At 67.0% G+C, this 15,183-nt stretch overlaps 4 protein-coding genes across 4 annotated transcripts; 3 read left to right on the top strand and 1 right to left on the bottom strand.

The window, feature by feature from the left end:
- Positions 1-85: 85 nt before the first annotated feature.
- On the top strand, positions 86-6,755 carry EMIHUDRAFT_195665 (hypothetical protein; the record flags this gene model as incomplete). The annotated part of the gene is made up of 7 exons (XM_005775462.1): positions 86-143; positions 1,781-2,941; positions 3,266-3,494; positions 3,915-4,085; positions 4,533-4,858; positions 5,051-6,652; positions 6,727-6,755. 7 exons carry the CDS (start codon positions 86-88, stop codon positions 6,753-6,755), a joined length of 3,576 nt encoding a protein of 1,191 aa, XP_005775519.1.
- Positions 6,756-7,086: 331 nt separating this feature from the next.
- Positions 7,087-8,698, top strand: EMIHUDRAFT_195664 (hypothetical protein; the record flags this gene model as incomplete). The annotated part of the gene is made up of 3 exons (XM_005775461.1): positions 7,087-7,138; positions 7,224-7,296; positions 7,780-8,698. 3 exons carry the CDS (start codon positions 7,087-7,089, stop codon positions 8,696-8,698), a joined length of 1,044 nt encoding a protein of 347 aa, XP_005775518.1.
- A 325-nt stretch (positions 8,699-9,023) lies between these two features.
- EMIHUDRAFT_47183 (peptidyl-prolyl isomerase) lies at positions 9,024-9,545 on the top strand (the record flags this gene model as incomplete). Its single annotated transcript, XM_005775460.1, has 1 exon — positions 9,024-9,545. A coding segment is annotated over one exon (522 nt), but the record flags the coding sequence as incomplete, so codon positions are not given.
- Positions 9,546-10,864: 1,319 nt separating this feature from the next.
- Positions 10,865-12,349, bottom strand: EMIHUDRAFT_95671 (hypothetical protein; the record flags this gene model as incomplete). Its single annotated transcript, XM_005775459.1, has 1 exon — positions 10,865-12,349. One exon carries the CDS (start codon positions 12,347-12,349, stop codon positions 10,865-10,867), a length of 1,485 nt encoding a protein of 494 aa, XP_005775516.1.
- Between the last annotated feature and the right edge of the window lie 2,834 nt (positions 12,350-15,183).

The following is a 15,183-nucleotide window of genomic DNA, read 5'->3' as shown; positions in this document are numbered from 1 at the left end:
CAAGGCTCTACAGCGCCGGCGGCTTCGCGCCGCACCCTGGTTTCTTTTTTAGCTTCGCCTTCGAAGGAAACAAAGCAAGGCGGACATGGCATATCGCTCTCGGACCCACAGACATCCCGCACACCCGCCGCCACCCGCGCAAGGTCTCTACAGCAGCGCGGGCCTTCGGCCAAGATTTTTGCCGCTTTCGCAGGTTTGTTTAATTTTTTTCTTGGAGCCGATGGCTTTGTACCCGTTTGATTCGCGCATCCCTCGCCGCCGGCCGCCGGCGGTGCCACGGCGGGCCGCGCCGCCACCCCTTTGACTTGGCCTACTACGCGCTCAGCCTGGCGGCGCCCCTCGCGAGCATCCCACTCAGCCGGCATCCTGGCTGGCACTGGCTCGCCGAGGCGGCTGTCTGGTGCTCGGGCGGCTCGGTGCCGCTCGCGCCGCTGGCCGTGCAGTCGGGGCACGGCCGACACGGGCCATCTCCCGTTGGTGCTGCTCGCGTGGCTGGTCGTCGTCTTCGCGCAGTGCCTCGCGGCGCTACCGTCGCTCTCCATCCTCGTCTCCGCCACGCGCGCCGCCGCGTGACCGTGAGACGGCGAGTGCGCGCGGTCGAAAGTCCCCAACGGATGATCGGGGAGAGGGAGGGGGCGTCCGCGCGGATGAGAGACATGGATACGGGGGCGAGAGGGGTACGTGGAGCAGGGGGGGGGGGTCTTTGTTCCCCGCACTCGGCCTGCGTGATTTTCTTTATTTCCGCCGATCTTTTTGCGCAGCGCGGGCGCCGCCAGGCGCCCCCCGCCCGCCCCACAGGTCCCCGTGAACCGGAGCGAGTGAAAAAAAAAGATTGTGAGCGTGAAAAAAATAAAAAAAATAAAAATAAAAAAAGGGAGACAACAAGGACTTGAGGCGTGTCATCTGATGAGCGCGGCTCACCAGCCTCGTTAGCGGCCGGCCACAATGCGCCGCGGCTGGCCAAGGATCTCGGCGGGCTCGTTTCACACCTGCGCCATCCGGGCGGACAACTCGCTCGCAGAGTGCTGGGGTTCCAACGGCGACGGCCAGACCACCGTCTCGCCAAACGTGCCATACACGCAGATCTCGGCGGACGGGTGGCACACCTGCGCCATCCGGGCGGACAACTCGCTCGCAGAGTGCTGGGGTCGCAACGGCGACAGCCAGACCACCGTCTCACCAAACGTGCCATACACGCAGATCTCGGCGGGCTGGTATCACACCTGCGCCATCCGGGCGGACAACTCGCTCGCAGAGTGCTGGGGTCGCAACGGCGACAGCCAGACCACCGTCTCACCAAACGTGCCATACACGCAGATCTCGGCGGGCTGGTATCACACCTGCGCCATCCGGGCGGACAACTCGCTCGCAGAGTGCTGGGGTCGCAACAGCGACAGCCAGACCACCGTCTCACCAAACGTCCCATACACGCAGGTCTCGGCGGGCTCGTATCACACCTGCGCCATCCGGGCGGACAACTCGCGCGCAGAGTGCTGGGGTGCAGGAGCACCTGGCTCCAGCGACACTCCCGTCGGCCCTGGCGGCGGCTCCATCGGCCAGAGCACCGTCTCGCCAGACGTGCCATACGGGCTGCCGGCGCCGTCGCCATCGCCGCCGGCCTCGCCGCCGCCCCCCTCGACATCGCCATCTCCGCCACCTCCTTCGCCACCGCCGCCCTCCGGCTCGCCCTCGCCGCCGCCGCCCGCGCCGCCGCCGCCCTCGCAGCCGCCCTTTTCACCGCCACTCCCCCCATCGACCATCTGCGGCCTCCGGCCGGCAGTCTGCGACGGCACCTTTGAGGGCCCCAAGCTCGATCTCTCGGGCCTATCCCTCACCGGCACGCTCCCTGCCTCGCTCGCCAACCTCTCGCTGACGGATCTCGTCCTCTCCTCCAATCTTCTTAGCGGCACCGTGCCTCGACTGCCAGCGCAGCTGCAGACGCTCGATCTGAACAACAACCGAATGAGCGGCACGATACCACCTCGGCTCAACCTGCTGGCGCAGCTGCGGAGGCTAGACCTGTACAACAACCGCCTCAGCGGCACGATCCCAAGCTTCACCGAGGGCTCGGACCTTGCGTACCTCTCTGTCGGAGCTAACTCGCTCAGTGGAAGCCTCCCGCCGTCGATCGGATCGCTCACCGGCCTTGAGACGCTCGACGTCAGCAAGAACTCGCTCAGCGGCGCCCTGCCGTCGGAGCTCGGCGACTTGGCACTCCTCACAAGCGCCCACTTCCGCCGCAATGGCTTCTCCTTCCCCTCCTCGCGGGCGGAGCGGCTTGAGTACGACAGTGCCACCCGAGTCTGCCGGCCCGACGCCGCCGCATGCCTCGGTGTGCCCCCGGGTAGCTGCTCCGCCTTTGGAGACGCGCGGCTGTCAATCACTGATCCGACGCAGTGCGAGCACTGCGGCAGCATCGTAACCGGGTCCATCATCGTAGCGTCTGTCGCGGCCTTGGCCATCCTGGCGCTGGTCGCCTTCATCCGCCTCGTCGTGCGCCAACCCGCGTCGCTCAAGCGGTGGGTGTCAACCGCAGTAATCCTCATAAGCCACGCACAGACGTTTGCAGTCATTGGTAGCCTCCACCTCGACTGGCCGGACTCGGTTCTAGCGATTGCGGCTGCCTTTCGTCTCGACTTTATCTCGATCCCCGCTGCGAGCTGCTTCCTCTCCCCTGTCGACGCGCACGAGGAGGGCGACCTACCCGCGTCTCCGTTCTGGCTGTACGCGATCGTTGTCTGCGGAGGATCGTTCACTGTGCTGCTGACGACCATGCTGGCTCCCGCCATCAGCCACCGGCTTCGTATGCGGGCTGCAAGAGGCTCCGCCGAGCTCGTGCTGAGCATCGTCTTTGCGCTCCTCTTCACGATGTGCTGGAGCACAATCTTCACAACTGTGGTGCACTTTGTGATAGAAGGCAGGACGGTCAAGCTCTCGGACGGTGACAGTTTGGAGGCTCCCGATCCCATCACCACCCCGCTGCCACCTCCGCCCCCGCCGCCGCCGTCGCCACCTGCAGCGCCCTCTCCGCCCTCGGCGCCGCCGCCGCCGCCGCCGCCGCCTCCGCCCTCGCCGCCGCCTCTGAGCCCGCCTCCGCCAAGCCCTCCGCCGTCGCCGCCCTCGCCGCCGCGACCACCCCCGATTGCGCCTGATCCACCAGCCTCGCCGCCAGGGACACCCTCACTCCCACCCCCTCCATCCTCGCCGCCGCCGCCCTCGCTGCCTCCCCCATTTGCGCCGTGGACGGGGAAAGCCTTATCGGCAGTCGTTCTGGAATTGAGCATCGGCGCTCGCGTGAACGACGGACCGGCGACGGCCGCAGACATCATCGCCGAAATCATCAAGGGCATCAAAGCACAGGACCAGCCGGAGCCCGTGTCTTTTGACGTGCTGCAGCAGCTCGAGGTGGTCGCATTCCAGCCGCCCGGCGTGAGTGATGAGGACTTTGGAGCCGAGCTGTGCGGGTCCCTACCGCTCTCTTACGAGCAAGACGGGTGTGTGGCAGTGCGAGCCGAAGGCTCAGATACAGGACGCCGGCTGAGCGACGAGTCTTCGCCGCAGCCATCGCCACCGCCGCCATCGCCGCCGCCGCCATCGCCGCCGCCGCCATCGCCGCCGCCGCCATCGCCGCCGCCGCCATCGCCACCGCCGCCCTCTCCGCCGCCACCGTTGCCACCACCACGTCCGCCGCCGCCCTCGCCGCCCTCGCCGGCCTCGCCGCCCTCGCCTCCGTCGCCTCCTTTCCTCCCGCCGCTACCGCCGACGACGCCACCGCCGTTACAGCCGCCTCCATCTCCCTCGATGCCGCCCTCGCCACCCTCGTCCGTTTGGGCCATGAAAGCGCACCTGTTGGTGAAGGCGTCGAGTGTGAACGCGTCGAGCTCGATTGTCGAGGCCCCGATTTTTGACGTCAGGGTCATCGCGACGGCAAGGGTACAAAGGTTGGAGATCAAGATGAACATCGTGAGCGCCGTTGAGGATGCGACACCAAGCGCCGACGCCGCGGTGTTATCCGCGCGAGAGGTCCTGGCGGCGCTGCTGAACGGCACCGACCCATTCAGCTTCATCACCAACGAAACCTCTAAGTTCATCTATCCGCCCTTCCCGCCGCCTTCGCCGCCAACCTCGCCACCGCCACCTTGGCCACCGCCAAGCCCACCGCCGCCAAGCCCGCCACCGCCCTCGACGCCGCTGCCCTCGAGTCCGCCACCCAGCCTGCCACCACCTCCCTCGGCGCCCCTCCCATCGCCGCTGCCACCTTCCCCTCCCCCACCATCGCCACCTCCACCGAGCCCTCCGCCGCCGTCGCCGCTGCCGCCGCCGCCGCTGCCGCCGCCGCCGCTGCCGCCAGAACAGCCCGAGCCGTCGCCGCCGCCTCCACCCTCGCCAGAACAGCCCGAGCCGTCGTCGCCGCCGCCGCATCCCTCCGAGCCGCCGTCGCTGCTGCCGCCATTCTTCTCGACCGCATGCAACCAAAGCTACGTGTCTGGTGTGTTCGCCGACGGGCTCCACCATTCGGCTGGATTTTATAGATACAATCCTGATGGCATCTTGAGCGAGGAGTACAATGGTGTATGGATGGCGGCGGCTTCTAAGTACATCGCGTATGGCATCAGCCTCGACGACGGCCCCGGTCAGGCTTCTTCGACCGGCTCGCGGCTGTACGTGCTCAAAAGCTTCGACAACGGTTATGAGATTCTGCTCGTACTCGAGTCAGCCGTCGCCGATGAGGACATTATATACCGCGAGGTGACATTGACCCCTGGCCAGCGATACCCGACGGGCATAACACTCGACTGTGCTGCCCAGACGATTATTGTCACCTTAAAGCAGGGAGGCACTAAGACGCACAGCTCAAGTTTTGCGCTGTTTGCGACGCCGCCGCCTCCCTCCGCCTTGCCTGCGCCGCCGCCGTCCGGCTCACCGTCACCGCCGCCGCCCACGCCGCCGCCGGTGCCAAAATCCCCCTCACCGCCACCACCCTCGCCGCCACCACCCTCGCCGCCGCCCTCGCCGCCGATAGAGCTGCCGCCAGAAGGGTCCCCGCCAGGCGTGCGCTACGCTCCCTTGAAGTGGAGCAGCCCCGTCGCCGTCGCATTACTGTCGCTGCTGTCGATGCTGCTCCTGCTCCTGCTCTTCCTCCCGCTTCACTTTGCGCGTCAGATCGACGCCTTTACGCGGGGCCGCGAGGACAACCTCTGGCGTGCCCCAAGCTTTAGGCCATGCTTGCCATTGCGATGCCTCCGGCGCCTCGGAGTCACCTCCGAGCCCTCCGCCATCTTCCCTCGCCACCTCGAGCGGCAGGTCGCCTACCTGACGGGCCGCTTCGCGCCGCACGCGCCGCGGTGGCAACTTGTCGTCTGGCTGCGCCAGTTCTCGCTGATGTTCCTTGTCTTCGCTTGCGACCTTACGCGCGTCTACATCGTTCGCGGACTCGACCCGATGAGGTATGCCGTCGCTTGCAGCGCCATCGTCATCGTCACGGGCTTCTGGCTCGCTCACCGTCGAGTGCTCCCTTACGCTTACGACTTCCAGAATGCAATGGAGTCGCTGCTGCTCGGCGCCACCGTGCTTCTCCTGGCCCTGTCTGGCGTCTACAACGTGTCGCGAGGTGCTAGTGTTTCCCTCGCGGTCGAGGTTCTGATGTGCGTGATCCTTCTCGGGAGCATCACGGCTGGCGCAACCTACTCCGTCCACCACCTGCGGCGCAGCCGGCGCATCCTCGCCGATATTGACCTCACCGAAGTCCTCGTGGCCGCCGACTCACGGATTGACGGCAAGCTCGTGGCGAGGCTGCGCGACGGCTCCGTTCGGCTCCTCCGCTGCGACTGGCTCGCTTCGGAGTCTGCGGATGCATTCCTCGGGCGTGATGCGGACGGGACAGTGATCATGAAGCGGTGCCAGGACCTGCCCGCCGAGGCGTTTGTGCCGTGCGAGGAGGCGGTGGCGCTCCTCGAGGCCGGCGACCGTTCCGTCCTCTCGCTTTCGTACGGCTGGCTGACGCCGCTCCATCCGGATCCTCACGGCACTACTCTCGCCGCCGTGCGCCGCTACCTCGCCTCCGGTGCGGGAGGCGTCGGCCTCTTTTGGGACTTTGCGGCACTCCCTCAGAAGGATGAGGCAGGCCACCGCAGCCTCGCGGACGTCGCCATCTTTGCCCGCGGCATCGAGGTGATGGGATCCCTGTACGCCAGCATCACCGGCACGGCGGTGCTGCAGCAGCGTCAGGTGGTCGTCCCGGCTGTCCAGTCGAACCGCCCAGAGGACATCCAGCGGCAGTGGCTACAGCGGCAGATGGACTACAACGAGAGGCCGTATGAGAACCGCGGCTGGTGCCTCTTTGAGCAGGGCGTCGCGATGACCGTCGCTGCGCATCTCGCCGCAGCCGAGGCGCAGGCGGCGCGGGCTGGCAAGGAGCTACCACTCCGCTTCCGACGCGCTCAGGAGTTTCGCGCCAAGGTGTACGACATCGGAGGGCCGGAGCCCGTGGTGAGATCATGCGCTGCGAGGCCGCCGCTCGAGGTGCTCGAGGAGGCTTGCGGCGCAATCGGCTCCTCCCGCTTCACCGGCAAGGGGGATGCCGAGAAGGTGCTTCAGATGCTGGCCGAGTTTGAGTGGATCGTGCGGAGCACATTTCAGCAGGCGCTTGAATGTCACGCGAGGAGTGGGGCGACTCTGCCGCCTGCTGCGCGGGGCACACTAGCGGAGGCGAGCCGGCTGGCGGAGGCGAGCCGGCGCTCGACGAACGGCTCTAGCCTTTCGGGCTCTAGTTTGGGGTGGAGCAAGGTGCTTGGCTACCTACGCGGGTCGTCAGCAACGATGACGACGACATCGACGTCCACGATGAGTGAAGACGATGTCAATGACGCCCGCAACCATGCGTAATTGTCAGCGTGCACGTGTTCTCGTTTTCACCTAGATTCCTTTCTCCTAGATTCCTTTCTTGGCCGCATATTGCTTTTGAGTTTTGTTTGGGTGCATGAACCTGCATGTGACTGTTCATCATGTGAGTTTTCCATTCCTTTGGCCGCATATTGCTTTGTTTGGGTGCATGAACCTGACAAACACAAAACTCTCTGAACCTGCATGTGTTCATCATGTGAGTTCTCGGATCTCGGCAAAAATAGGCAATTTTTCGGTGCTGGTAGCCCCCCCAAAACAGGCGCGCGCAGCGCGCCCAGGGGCGCCGCAGGCGCCCCAAGCGGCGCGGAGCGCCGCCGCAGGCGGCGGACAGCAGGGGCCCGAAATTAAACGCCATTTTTGGTTCCGCGGTTTTGCCACTAACATTGAAATCCGGTACAAAACGACTTAGCCGAAACAGCTGACAGACAGACAGAGAGCACACACGTAGGTTCGAGACGGGGGTGCGCCGACCGCCGTCGCGGACCCAGTAGAGCTAGATGGTCCCACAGGACGCGCCCCTAGCCTCTGAGCTCGTCCTAGACGTTTTAGGGGAAGCGTGGGCAGACCAGAACGCGGCCACGGCGACGCTCCGAGGCTGTCAGCAACGCTGGCGGCGATCGTGGCGACGGCGCCTCGCCGCGGCAGCGGCACAGAATCGAGGAGGTGGCGTTGGTGGCAGCATCAAAGAGATATGAAGGCGGCCGTAATGCTGGTGGCGCCTTCGAGGGCGGCGGAGAGGGCGGTAGCAGCGACGGCGATCGAGTCATGTGGCAGGGGTGCGAAGATGCAGCAGGGAGGCTTGAGTTAGCGACGCGGGGCGGTGGCGTGCCAGCAGGTAAGCGGCGGCGGCGGAGAGCAGGTGCGCGAGAACTAAAGGCCAATCTTGAGATATCCATTTTGCACCACCTTTGGATTTCTGGTACAAATTGACTTGTGGATCTTGAAGGCACACGCAAGAGCGCAACAGGTTCGCTCCGAGGCTGCCGAGACGCTTCGCGCTCAGGCGAGCGAGCGTGCCGCCGCGGGCCGCCGGCTCAAGCAGGAGAGGGAGGCTGCGGCCCGGCGCGAGGCTGCCCTCAAGGCGGAGGCAGGCCGCGTGCTCGAGGGGCGGGACGAGGCGGAGGCTGCGCGGCGGACGGCGGAAGAGGCAGCCTCTGCAGCGTGGCCGTGGGGCGGGGGGCGAGGGGGGGTGCGGCTGCTCACGGCTCGGAGCTGCGAACAGGCGCTTGTCGCGGCGGAAGAGGCGCGACTGACTGCCGAGAAGGTGCTGGCAAAGGAAGTGGCAAAGGCGGAGGCGTCGCATGCGGGAGTGCTGGAGATAAGCCGCGCCCGCCTTATGGCTAACGACAAGCTACGAACTGAGGCCAGTCAGGCGCGTAAGAGCGCCAAGGAGCAGCAGGCGGCAGCGGAGGTCGCAGAGCGCGACGCGTCTGCATCTCGCGCCAAGGTTGCGCAGCTGCAGGGCGAGGAGCTCGAGCACCTCTCAGGAGCAGGACAGCTCGAGGCTCTCCTGGACGAGAACATCTCAGCGCTGTCTCGCATCCAGAAAGCAAGGCTAGCAAGGCTGGCGACGGTGCCGGACGACTTCAAATGCTGCATCACGCTCGAAATCATGACCGACCCGGTGATGGCGGCGGACGGACATTCCTACGAGCGTTCGGAGATCGAGCGCTGGCTCGCGATCAAGTCGACGAGCCCGCTGACGCGCGAGGCGCTCGAGCACACGCACACCTTCCCAAACCACGCGCTGCGCGGGCGGATCCAGGACTGGCAGGCTCGGTCTCTTGGGATCTAGGGGCGCACCGGGCGATCCCGAGAGATATCGTGCAATCTTGTGCGATTTCACGTGCACACTCTCTCTCGCGCGCTCTCGCAAAGGGGGGGGGGTAGAGGGGGATCGCGGCGGCTTGGCGGGCGGGCGCCGTGCTGAGGAATTTTGGTCAGACGTCTCTCTCTCACCTTTTCTTTTTTCTGCATTGTTTTCTTTTTTCACTTGGCGCCGCGCATTAGCACAGGTACTCATGGGCCGCGACTCTGGCCTTGCTCTCGGGCGGAACTGGGCGCTCAACCGCGGCGAGGTGCTCGCCGCCAAGCAGGCCGGATGGCCAGACTGGCAGGGCAACCAGGTCTTTTTCGACGTCGTGGTCGGCGGGCGGCGGGAGCAGACGATGCGGCTGGTGTTTGCGCTCTTCTTGGACGAGGTGCCTCTCGCCGCAGCCAACTTCCACGCGCTGTGCACCCAGCGCTACGAAGGGCTGGGCGACGGCGGTGCGCCGCTCACCTACCGCCGCTCGCCCATCAGCCGCGTCTCGCGCGGCGGGTACCTCGAGGGCGGCAGCATCGCGGGCAACGGCGCGGGCGGCGACTCGATCTTCGGCGCGAGCGGCTTCGAGGACGAGCCCTTTGGCCTCCGCCTCCGGCACAACGCGCCCGGCCTGCTGAGCATGGTGAATCACGGGCCGGGCACCAATCGCTCCGCTTGGCGCCTGACGCTGGCGCCCTGCCCCTCGCTCGACGGCACGCACGTCGTCTTCGGCCGCCTCGTCGCCGGCGCTGCCCACCTGCCGCTGCTCGAGGCGCTGCCCGTCGACGCGTCCGGCTGCCCCGTGTCGCCGGTGGAGGTAGTTGACTGCGGCGCGATGGTGGGATGGACGCGGCCGCCGCTGCCGCTGCCGGCCAGCGAGGAGGCGCCGCCAGTCTCACGCGAGAGCCTAAGGGCACAGGCCGCCGTGCAGCGCTCGGCAGTGGCGGAGGCCGTCGCTTCCGCGCTCGGCAAGCGCGCCGCCGATGCGCCCGCCGCCGACACTGACGCCGGCGGCGGCAAGCGCGCCGCCGTCGCGGCGGCGATGGACCCGCTGCTTGGGCTGCTTGGGGGGAGCGACGAGGAGGACGAGGACGAGGAAGGGGGAAAGTAGAGAGTCCGAACAAGTATTTGCGGTTTTATCGTTTGGCGTTTTTTGGCATTTTTTGCCATATACCCGGGGGCGCCCCGCGTCCCGGGCAGGGGCCACGGGCCAGGGCTATATAACGTAACGTAAGTCGTGCCAAAGTGGTAACCCTAACCGACCGTAGAGCCGTACGGGTTTCTGGGACTGTGACTATCTGTCTCACGGCAAGAAATCACGCCTCACTCCCTCAGGAGTCCTGGCGGCAGCGACACTGTGTGCTCTAAGTGGCTGAAAAGTTAATCAATTGTTTTTTGAGCCCCTACGCCCTCGGGACGCGCACCGCGCTACTGCTCCCGGGCCAGGGGTGTAAGGGAACACACTAGGGCACACCAGGGCCGGTCTAGCCGGCCTTATCCCGCCCACAGCCTTCGAAAACGCACAAAAATCGCACCGCCGGAGCCGCGGCGAATCGCCGCTGGAGGCCGCGTGTCGCGCCACCGACGGCCGCACGTCGAACCCCCGGCTCCGCGCCGCTGCTCCACCGCGCCGGCCATCCAGCGCGCACCCCCCAAGCTGCTGGTGCCCTCTTAAAGGGCCACAAAGCCTCGAAAGGAGCCGTCGACCGTCACCTAACAGAGGGGTGTCGGCCCCGGGCTCGCCGCTCTTGCGAGCGGTCGGCGGCGTCTAGGGCGGAGCCAGCGGTAGTAGCGGTGGTGCCGGCGTGTGCCGTGACGGAGGGGGTGGCGGCGGGGCGCGGACGGCGGGGTGCGGCGGCCGAGGCTCGAGCGGGGGGGGCGGAAGCGGTGGCACCATCGTCGGCGGAAGTTCGACCTGGCGGGTGAGAGGTGGGAGGCGCCGAGGGCGGAACCGCTGCGGACGCGGCGATGGATACCCGACCTGAAACATCTCTAGTGCCGTGTATCCCGCCGCCTTGAGACCTTCAACGTAGCCCGCCTTCTCCATTTCTGAGAGTGTGTATCCAACCGAACGCGCTTCAGTCGCCGAGTAGCCTCCTTTATATTACCCAAAAGCTAGGCTACACAACGCCCTCTATGTTGGGTCAAGGCGGGCGCCTAGAAGAAAGCGCCGCCCCCCGAGGGGGAATCCCACCCGTACCCCGAGCCCCCGTCGAAGAGCGCGTCGAAAGCGTCGTCGCCTTCGTCGTACTCCTCCGCGTCAAAGCACCGGACCGGCTCCCCCCGGCCGTGCTCCCTTGCCCAGCGCATCTGCCGAACATGCGCACGCTGCTCCTCGCGCGCCCTCTCCTCCGCGGCGCGCGGCGTCCACCCGGTGGACGCCAACAGCGACTCGAGCGTCGCGCGATAAATCGCCTCGCCTTCCTCGCGTGATACCACCTCGCCCGCCTCCTTCGCCACCGCCTTCTTCCCACGCCGCGATAGCTTCTCGCCGCCCTTGCTCGCCAGCGCCGGCGATGCCGTGGCGCGCCCACCGCGCCCGCGCGCCCGCGCCTGAAAGGTAGCCCTGCCGTGCCCGACGTCCCCCCGCGCCCGAAGGATGACCCGCGCCTCCTCCTCCGTCACGGGCGTCTCGCGACCCCCTCGCGCCTGGAGGATAGCCCGGGCCTCCTCGTCCGTCACGGGCATCTGCGTCCTGTGCTGCAGGGCAATCCTCAGCGCCCGGACGCGCTTGTCCTCCTCGGCCGTGGCCGCCGCGCTCGCCTCCGCCGCCCCAGAGCCCCCTCCTGCCACCGCATCCTCCGCGTCCGCGCCGCTGTAAGTAGAATCCGAAGCTCCGCCGGACGCAGCAAGTGGCTGCGAACTGTGCCCGGTGTCGGTATGGCGCGTCGCTGAAGGATCGGCAACAATTAGGGTCTTCGGAGCGCGGCGGCCCGCCTCGGCGGCGGCAGCGGCGCCCTCCACCTCCTCCTCCCCCCCCGCGGCGGCAATCGTCCCATCGCCGCTAGCCGGCAGCGCGGGCGCCACGGGGTCCATATAGGCCCCCGGGGCGCCGCCTCCGGTTCCGCCTTCCGCGGCCTGCGCACTGCAGGCGCCGCTGTCCGCCTCTTTGGGGCGCGCGCCGCCGCGGCCCTCGCCGCCAGCCGCGGCCCCGCCGCCGTGCTCCTCGCCAGCGGAGCCACTCCCAGCTCCGCCGCGGGGGCCGCTTGCGGCAATCGCATGCCCGTCTGCGGCACGCGCGGCACCCTCGGCAGCGTCCGTACCGCCGCCGCCGCCAGCGCGCTCGCCAGCAGCACCATCGCCGCCGGCCATCGCGCTGCCGCCCGCCTGCGCGCCAGTCGCAGCCCCAAGCGGGGGCTCGACCAGAGACAGGGAGGCAAAGGATGACAAAGCCGCCTCAGCCGCGTCGCAGCTGTTCAGGGCCGGCAGGCAGCGGCACAGCTGACGTTGCACGGTCTTGCCGAGGCCGAGCCCCTCGAGGCCGTCCTCGGCGACCGCCTCGAGCAGCGCCGCGACGTTGCCGACGTCCTGGGCCAGCAGCTGCGGCACCACCTTACCGGAGACGAGCGCAGAAACGCGCGCCCGCTCCAGGAGGGCCGCGATATCCTCGTCGAGATCGATGGACGGCCGCGAGGCCGCCATCACCGTGGCGCCCGGCCGCGCGGCCCCGGGCTGCGGGTCTGTGCTCGCCGGCGGCGGTGGAGCGAGAGGGAGCGAGCAGTGTTAGCCTCCTTTGCGGATTGCCACGAGCCCGCACCCTGCACGCTTTGCAACGGCGCAAGTTTCGCCATTCGCCTTCATTGCGATGCAATCGTCCACAGCTGCCTCAGGTCCCTGGGCACAGGCTGCGCTGGGCTGTGCCAACCGCAACTCTGCTAGCTCACTCCGCAGAGCTTGCACCGCATCTTCAAGCCAGACGAGCCGCGTCTGCACAGCAACCCCGAGTCCAGTCTCGATACCCACAGCCAGCTGTCGCGCCGTCGGGCGATCATCAGCAGCGGCTGCAGCGGCGACGGCGAGGACAAACATCGCCCTGGGAGACCACATATGTGTATGGCTGACCGCTGTTGGTTTGTCCCCTCGTCCTCCGGTCGGCAGCTTGGTTTTGTAAAAAAGAAAACGTGCGGGCGAGTGGTTTGTTTTTTATAGCGAGTAGCGCGTGAGCCCTCTTCAGAGCGCGCAGCGACTCGCGGGGGAGCAACAGCTCCTGTGCGTCAGCCTGTTGCGTGTTGGAGCTTGGGGGACGCTGGTGTGTGGTGACTGGCCGCTCCGTTGGACGTTTTGAAGATTAGCGTGTCAGAGACAGAGTGGAGAGTGAATTGGAACTACATGTACGGTTTAGCCAAAAAAAACCATAGCCCCAACCCGCTACCCGGTATTAGGGGGTAGCGGGGGCCTACTGAGCGGCCGCAAGATAGTCCTACCTCCGGTTCGCCGACTCGGCCACGATCCGGGCCCACTTTCGCGGCCCACTCTCGCGCCTCGCCTGCCAGGTGTGTGCGCCGCGTCAAGTCGCCCCCGCCCAAGCCCCGGCGTTTAAGTCGCCCAGCCCGCCCCCGGCTTTTGGCCCCACGCCACGTGCTCGTGTGGGTAGGTGCGGCAGCCGGGACGGCCGCAGAAGGCCTCGGCGCACTCCTCCCCCTCCTCCTCCGAGTCCGCCGCCGCCGCCTCCACCGCCAGCCTCGCAAGCTGGTCTCTGACCCACGACTCGGCGGCGTCCTCCAGCGCTCGCGGCTCGCGGACATCGGCCAGCCCGTCGGCCGACGCGGTGACCGCGCCGTCCTGCACCACTAGCAGCGCGGGCAGCCGGCGAACGAACGGGAGCACCGCCGGCGGGCCGTCGTCGGCCGAGCAGCGCACGAGCCGCACCTGCGGCGGCGCGGTCGACGCGGCGGCGGCCAGCCGCTTGTCGATGCAGGCGCTGGTGATGGAGTCGCTCCGGGCGAGGTGGAGCACGATGGGCGCCTCGCCCCGCAGCCGGTCCACGAGCGCCGCCTCGTCCAGCCGCTGGTACGTCCCGGCCTCGCGCCGGGCCGCCGCGGCGCCCTGGAGTTGCGCGAGCCGCGCAGCGCGCATCTTGCGAACGATCGCCGCCTCCATCTCGTCGTCATCCTCGTCGTCCGAGTCGGAGCTCTGCGGCGCGGCGGCGGTGCCCTGCGTCCCCACGCTCGCCTCCTCCGCGCCGTCGCCGTCTTCCTCACACTCACCACACAAGCAGCCACACGTCTCTGGGTCGTGGAGCGTGTTGAAGGCGTGCTGCCGCAGGAGGTCGCCCTTGAGCAGGCGCGCCTCGGACGCCTTGACCGCCGCGCGGTGCTTCGAGCGGGCCTCGGCCTCGCGCGCCTCCTGCTCCTCGCAGCAGGAACCCAGCATGTGAAAAAAAAAAGCCGTCCTTGTCGTGCAGGCAATCACGTGGCGCTGCTATGTCGTACTCAGGGGGAAGTACCCGGTATTCTTTCTTTTTTTGTTGCCGCGCTTCGTATTGTCGCACCTACACCCTCGCGTATCGCACACATGTCGCGCCTTTCGGGCCGCATGCGCACCCCGACGGATAAGGGGAGAGCGATGGCCGGCGAATGCGCCATCGGCGGACGCGACAGCGGCAAACACCGCAGCGGCGGAGGTGGCAGCGGCAGTGGTGAGCGCCCGGGCGAGATCCTGCCAGACACTGACAAGCGTCTCTGGGAGGGCGCCGAGAAGGACGGGTGGGAGGTGCGCCGGCTGGGAGTCAATCTGAGGGTGTGGAGCGGGAAGGGCGTGCGGTACCCGAGCGTGCAGGCGGCCAAGGACGCGATGGGCCTCGACGCGCAAATTTCTTTTTTAAACAAGGTTCTGTGTGTCTCTCCTGTGTGACCGTCACCGCCCGTCCCGCGTCCACCCATACCGCGTTGGTGTTCCAGTAGTTGGTCGGACTGTGTTTCGCCTTCCTATATCATGTATGTATTTACGCCACATTTGTGTGGCAAACGGGAAATATATCTCTTGATGTATACGGCTCTAGCCCCCCGCTACCTCGGCAGGGTTCCTCGCCCGGAAATGGTGGGCCAAGGGAGGCAACCCTCGCATCTCCAACACGAGCCGGGAGCCCCACACGCACGGGAGAAAGGAGGCGGCCCTGTCTGTGGAAGCGTTGGAGAATTCAAGCGAAGCGCTCCGTCGATAAAATCGTGACGTGACGGAATCGCGTGTCGGTCGTCTGGCGAGAGCGGAGAGAGATGTACAAAATTGTTCAACGAGAAAAACACGGAAGATTGACGGCAGTCACACAGCGTCATCCAGCCCCACCGACCTAGTCGCGAGGACCCCCCCGCCCCCCCCCCCCCCCGACTCTCGCGAGACGCGACTCTCAGACTCATACAGACGTGAGACGTGCCAGTACGCAGAGTCTGCCCTACGGCGCGGGTCGCTCACCATAAATGCGCATTCCCACTAGGCCCTCACGCAAAGAGCGCGTCGGGCCGTGCCCCTCTAGCATC

Source organism: Emiliania huxleyi (assembly GCF_000372725.1).
Source record: "Emiliania huxleyi CCMP1516 unplaced genomic scaffold EMIHUscaffold_3, whole genome shotgun sequence".
NCBI classification, from domain to species: domain Eukaryota; phylum Haptophyta; order Isochrysidales; family Noelaerhabdaceae; genus Emiliania; species Emiliania huxleyi.
This window is presented reverse-complemented; position numbering and strand designations above follow the sequence as displayed.